At 37.9% G+C, this 6,655-nt stretch overlaps 1 protein-coding gene across 1 annotated transcript; it reads left to right on the top strand.

Moving 5' to 3' along the window:
* The first annotated feature begins 5,046 nt into the window (after positions 1 to 5,046).
* On the top strand, positions 5,047 to 6,473 carry LOC143887293 (early nodulin-like protein 8). Its single transcript, XM_077391404.1, has 2 exons — positions 5,047 to 5,410; positions 5,942 to 6,473. The coding sequence occupies exons 1-2, from the start codon at positions 5,206 to 5,208 to the stop codon at positions 6,292 to 6,294; spliced, it is 558 nt and encodes a 185-aa protein (XP_077247519.1). The 5' UTR covers positions 5,047 to 5,205; the 3' UTR covers positions 6,295 to 6,473.
* Positions 6,474 to 6,655: the final 182 nt, after the last annotated feature.

Raw genomic sequence — 6,655 nt, 5'->3', positions numbered from 1 at the left:
TTTCTAAAGGGCATTTCGGGTTTGATTCCGCTAGTGCGAGGCATCATCAAACATTAGTAGGGCTTTTTCTACTAGGCTTCATTGTATCTTGGAGGCAATTCGCGGATCCCCTTTGCACACTACTGGTGGGGGCGAATCTTGTCTTAAGAAAAGTGATATCACGCCTTGAAGCAACAAGTTTTTGTTTTCTATCACCAACAGTACCCTCAATTCTCCAACAATAGTCCTCTATAATTAAGGGATACTTAAAAGAAGAAAACCCAAAGTCATAATTTTCATTCCTGATAACTAATTACACTAATATAAGTAGCATTTAGAGGCGTATTGAGAAGTAGTTTAAGAAATCAAGTTTTGACTAAATTAAGACTCTTGATGCCTATTAGGTATATAATTTACTTATTAAGGATATATAAGTAAGTAGAGAATGAGTGAATGACTATAAAAAAAATGAACTTTTTCAAATCAAAGGTTTAACTCTAAATGAGGCTTGATGGATCATAGGATTATAGTCACTCTCGGGGGCCTTGGTTTGGACTTCTGGTCAATGTTGGGATCAATGAAACTGATCATACAAACTATGCAAAACCGGCCCAATAAATGCCTTTTAGGAAGGAGCCTAGAAGTGACTTTTTTTTCTTTTTTTTCTGCCATTTTCCCAGTAAAAAGAGAAAAACCAGTTAACCACACACAAAGTCACTTTTATGATCAATAATAAAAGACAAATTAAGGGGAATAGACATGCACATGCTTGTATGTGAGACTCCCTTGATATTGTATAACTTCATGAGGTGACCGGCATGGTCTTCCCCAGCGGGCATCCATGCTTAAGATGAAGTTTTCCAAAAATCATCCGTTTAGCTTTTCTTGGCAAAACTCTAGAATTGAATTTTGGGCTTTCCTCGTCTAAATTGGCACGCCCACGCATTAATCACAGATAATACTATACTTGCACTTGTCTAACCTTGGAATTGAATTTTGGACTTTTCTTATAAATTGCGACATTGATCACAAATCATACTCTACTCGCACTGATCGACCGCTTATTTAACGAGGGTAATCTCCCAAAATACTTATACAGAAGGTAAAGAAAATTAAACAATTCACATCTCAAAGTGTGAGGGAATCCCCAACCCTTTCTTCTAACATCTTTGAACTAGTCAAGTTTGTGCCCCATTGCTCGCCCAACGAATGAACCTTGTTGCACAGTGGCCAGGTAGGAGAAAGAATTGATGTATTGCAAATCCATACTTCCGTAACTCTCAATTTGTTTGGTTATGTTTATATCATTGTAGACAACTTGTTTACTGCCTTAACTTCACAACTGGATGATGCAAATCATTCATCAGCTAAGCCACATGATTTGTTGAGTTGACACTTTTAGTATATATAAGGGCACATCCACGTTAGGCTTTGCCATTGATAATCTACACCATGGTTTTAAATTTCGACCGAAATCCGAAATTTCGGATTTAGGTGCAGACCGAAACCGAAATTTTCCGAAATTCAATTTTTCGCCATTTACCAAATTTCGGACTTCGGTCTGAAATTTTGATTTAATGACATTAGTTAATTTTTTTTATAAAAGTGTTACAAAATTTGGGTCCGAAATTTCAAAATTTGGGTCCGGACTTTGGAACCAAATTACCAAATTTCGGTCGAAATTTTGGTTTTCCGGAAGTCCGAAACCGGTGCCGAAATCGAAATTTTAAACCTTGATCTAGACCACCATCGGACAATCATGTCCATCGGATAACCACCGGACGGCTGGTGGATATTCCATATACAATAGTCTGTTGTAGATGAATGGTCTTGATTGCCTTGCATGAAATGATTTTTTCCTGTGGTATAAAATGATGAAAATATCCCCTACATTTTGGAGAAAGAGAATGAAAATACACATGACATATCCGAGATATAAAAGGTTATATTAGTCTTTTCATCGTTGATCATCACAAATCCATGGCGTGCGAGCTTTGTGGCTAAATATATCCTTTCCAACAAATCAATCTTCCTCTAAATGACGATAATGTCCTCCTTTTCAAGCACACGTCGGTTGACAATGGGGATTGAGGAGTGAGCTTCTTTAGTAAATTTACTATGGAAAGAAACGTCGAAACGTTGAACTCAATTGGACCCCCACCTTTTTGATAAAATACACACCCTACCTGTTTGAGAAAATGCGCCACAGAAAATCTGTGAGTATTTTGATAAAGTACTAGTAAAAAACCCCATGCGATGCACGGGCCGACAAAGAACTACACGGACCCACATCATAGGTTAATCCAAACTGTCCATGTGATGGAACACAACATCAATAGGTTGTGCCCGTAAAATCATTTCCATAGGCTGATCCTAGCCCTCCAATCTATAGATGTTTTCATAATTTAAAAAGCATAAAGGACCCAGTAGGAATTAAATTATGTGGCTTTAATGGGTGCCTTTGTTAAAAAGCATAAAGGAGGGGGTAGGATTGAAAATATGCGGGTTGAATTGGTACCTTTGTTGAAAAAGGTCAAAAAAAGTTTCGGCCGAAATTTTATATCTAATAAAATATTCATTTCTTATTGAAATTTCAAAATTTCAGTGGTCTGAAACAGGTACCGAAACCAAAATTTTAAACCATGCTCGCTACTATATTTTGATAATGGCACGGAATCACATACTGGTTTTATTGCCTGACTGTGGCAATCCAAACAAAGGCATAAATCATTTTGTATTTCTTGAATAGCGTGGGAACATCAAGTAACAACGATGGTTTCAAATTATATATAGTGTTAATGTCCTCAGCACCATATTTTATAATGGCACTACTCACCATATTTTTATGATCGCACTCCTCACTTTATTAAAATGTACGGTATGGCCCATACCATAGGATGATCCAAACCGTCAATTAGATGAGCCACTGCCTAAATAGGTTGTGCCCCAAAAAGAATTTTCATAGGTCGATCATAACCCTCCGATCTATAGAGTGTTATAGGTTGATCCAAACCGTCCATGTGATGGAACACAACATCAATCGGTTGTCCCCGCAAAATCATTTCCATAGGCTGATCATAGCCCTCTAATCGATAGAGGTTTCCATAATTGTTGTTGCTCTTCAGGTGCTCGGAATCTTTCAATATTTTGCAAGTTGTCCGAAATGCGAAATATCAAGTAGTTTTGTCGTCGTTGTCATATGTCTATACCTCTTCTTGGTAGTTTTTTCCGTAATTGTCACAAACAGGTACCTGTGTCAGTACTTTTCGTATGAATAAGACAAAGAAATTGTGAGAAAAGCATAGACATCTAATAGAGACGGTAAAATATCAGGAATATATTGACGATTTTACCCTCAAATAATTTATCATAGATATAGATGTTAGATAGCAGCAAATGGGTTATTGGTAAAAGAGTAATGCTGATGTGTAAATCTCAGATAAAAAGAAAAGAAATTTCTTTTTCTTCCCACTATATTGTAGTAGATGTATCGGTACTTTATCACTTGTTTGAGGGAATGTGCCACAGAAAAAAAAACCACCTAACCACCACCCCTTTGATCATGCGCCAGCAGCAGCAGTTTTAGAAATGGGCTCTTGGATGCAACTATAAGGAACGCCCTTAGAGCTAGACTCAATTGGACGACTACCTTTTTGATAAAATACACACCCCACCTTTTTGAGAAAATCTGTGAGTATTTTGATAAAGTAATGGGCTTCATTACTTGCTTGCAGGAAGGGATTTGCTAGCGTACATTGCATAAGGCATTTCACGAATGGGCTGTTGCATCTGAAAGCAGCCATGGAGGTTCACTTTTTAGCAGATTTTGTCTTCATTCATGAGGTGGCTACCCTCACATGCAACAGCCCATCTTTGAAATGCCTCTTGCTATGGATGCTAGCAAATCCCTGGGCTCTTGGATCCAACTATAAGGACGGCGGATAACAAGTGTCTTTGGTTATTGGAAATGAATTTCCTAGATTAGTTACAGCATATTTTTATTATGAACTTAGGTGGAACAAAATGAAGCTTGCTAGATATTTGATGGATTAAGGGCATGGGAGTATCTGATCAGAGTGTTGTTATTGGCCGATTGGGTTCATGTAAATGAGCCAAAAGTGGGTCTCAATATTGTCTTAAGAAAAGAGCATGAAAGTGACTTTTTAAATATTTCCCCAAGTAAAAACCCCAAATATAATATTGTACGAGGAATGATATGAAGGGCACCCTTACAAAAATCAGCTCCAAGGGCGCCCCTATTGGTGGATTTTTGCAAAGTGAAGCACAAAAAAAGTGAAATGCGCCTACAAAAGTGGAAATACGCCTAAAAAAAAGTGAAAAACATGTTGACTTTGCAAAAATCAACCAATAGGGGGCGCTCCAAAACCACGCCAAATGATGCACCGTGTATTTAATAAAATCTTTATCTTCAAAAAAACACCCCAAATGATGGGTGGCTTAAAATTTTGATGGTTGCTGCGGAGGTTTTGATTCGATTAAATTTATTGTTCATACAACTCATTTTGGAAAATTCCTGCCAAATCCTTTTGTCTTATGCAGGCCCTTATAATGATCTAGATGTACAAAGTTACTAGAGTGGAAAATGGTATAAGGTTCAGTTCTTCAACCTAGAGTTGGTTCGATCACAGCTTACCCACCAAGAAAAGGGACTTGCTAGGGACAATTGCAGAAGCCATTTCTCGGAACGGCTGTTGCATGAGAGAGCATCCACCTCAGATGAAACAAAATCTGAGCCTATGTGGCTGCTTTCTCATGCAACAGTCCTCAAAATGCCTTCTGCTATGGTCGTTAGCAAATCCCTCCAAAAAAATAGGGAAGTGATATATCCGCACCTTTTTATCACTAGGAACACCCCCTGTCAATGTTTGTGGCAATCAGGGGCATTGAATTCTTCCGACATAAGTACAAGTGCACAACAGCTCCTCTTTAGTCACTGATGCACTGACAGGGGGTGTTCCTAGTGATCAAAAGGGGCGATATATCATTTCCCAAAACATATATGAAACCTTATCATTCATCTTCTCGAAAATCGAAATATTCCAATAATCACGGAGGTTATGGTTACGAACTAAAGAGTGCTGTGGAACTTCTTAAAAGAAGAGAGGCTTCTTGGTAGTTACACCTTATTCAACTTTCCCTTTTATCATTCCCCATCTCTGCTTGGATTGGGACATAAACGATTTCCATTCTTTCCCAACTCTGAGAATGGGAGAGAGAATGGTTTTTCTCACAAGCTTGAAATATCAAATCTTCTGTGCATTTCATTTCCTTGTATTCCTGCAAACAATAGTCCTTTGCAATCAGTACAAGGTAGGAGATTTGGATGCTTGGGGAATTCCCACTCCTGCAAATCCTCACATCTATACCAACTGGTCTAAGAAACACCAGTTCAAGATTGGGGATTCTCTCTGTAAGCTTCTCTCCTCTTCTATAGCCTTTCCACATGAAAAAAAAAAAGCAGCAAAGGATGGAAACAAAAAGACCCTCTTTTTATATTGATTTCTTTTAGTCATCATTCCAAAAACATTTAAAGGAGAAACCAGTATAGCCCAATTTTCTTCTTGATTGGTATCTGCATTTTATACTTCTTTAGTGATTTAAGTTGATGGTTAAGAAACCGTGAGGAAAGACTTGATGACTAGGAACTTAACAGAGAACAAGATTGGGACAAAGGCTTAGTTAATTTGAGCCGTAGACGAACCCAACTAGCGTCGGGTTTAGACTTAGTCAATTTGAGCTGGGTAGATTCTTTCACCTTCATTATGAAAATTTTCTGAAGGATTCATTAGCCGATCCCAACTAGATTGGGACAAAGGCTTGGTTGAGTTGAGTTTGAGTGATTTAAGTTGTTGGGTCTGTTCTTTTTCTTTCCCCAAAACGAATTCTAAATGACCCATTTTCTTACCTTGACTGATATCGTCATTTTCTGTCTTGTTTGCAGTGTTTATCTATCCACCAAGTCAAGATTCATTGGTTCAAGTTACAGTGCAAGCATTCAACGGCTGCAACATATCAGACCCGATCTTACACATGGATGATGGTAATTCAGTTTTTAATTTAACTTCTCCTGGCAATTTTTATTTTACCAGTGGAGCATCCGGGCATTGCCAGAAATCACAGAAGCTTGAAGTTACAGTGGGTTCCACAAACGGGTCTGCACTTCCTCCTTCATATGCTCCGACCATTTTGCCTGAAACTTCACCTTCAACATCTTCAACAAAAACCCAAGTCCCTCCATTTTCTATTTCCGCTGCAATTGGATCAGCAATCGTTGTACTTCTCTCTTGCATCTAATTAGGGATAGAATTCAGTTTATGAGATAAACAAGGACTTGATTACGCAGTTTAACTTATGAAAGCTAGATTTGTTCTTGGAAAATGATTGATTTGCCATTCTTTTTCCACTTTAAGATAGTAAAGTTAGTCATTGGAAAATGTAATCTTACCAAATAGTTCCATCTGTAGCTGTTCCTAGGCCATTTATTGGTAAAGAGGCCAGGTTTCAAGGTTTGAAATTTAAAAAAAAATTTGAATGGGTTTTTTTTTTGTTGGGAAAAAATACACGTAGACCCCTGTGGTTTCTGACACATTCAACTTAACCCCTAATGTTTAAAAAGTCACAAGTAGACCCCTGTGGTTTCAATTTGTGTAAGGTA

The sequence above is a fragment of the Tasmannia lanceolata genome, unplaced genomic scaffold (genome assembly GCF_043159265.1).
Source record: "Tasmannia lanceolata isolate RefF3 unplaced genomic scaffold, GAP_Taslan_0.1 ptg000012l, whole genome shotgun sequence".
Classification (NCBI taxonomy): Eukaryota; Viridiplantae; Streptophyta; class Magnoliopsida; order Canellales; family Winteraceae; genus Tasmannia; species Tasmannia lanceolata.
The sequence above is the reverse complement of the archived record's forward strand: the minus strand, read 5'-3'. Positions and strand labels throughout refer to the sequence as shown.

What these genes read in the sequence shown, in the direction of transcription:
- LOC143887293 (XM_077391404.1), top strand. Translation starts at nt 5,206, where the DNA reads ATGGGAGAGAGAATGGTTTTTCTCACAAGCTTGAAATATCAAATCTTC. An exon ending in CAAGATTGGGGATTCTCTCT is followed by an intron (nt 5,411 to 5,941) that starts GTAAGCTTCTCT and finishes TCTTGTTTGCAG; the next exon opens with TGTTTATCTATCCACCAAGT.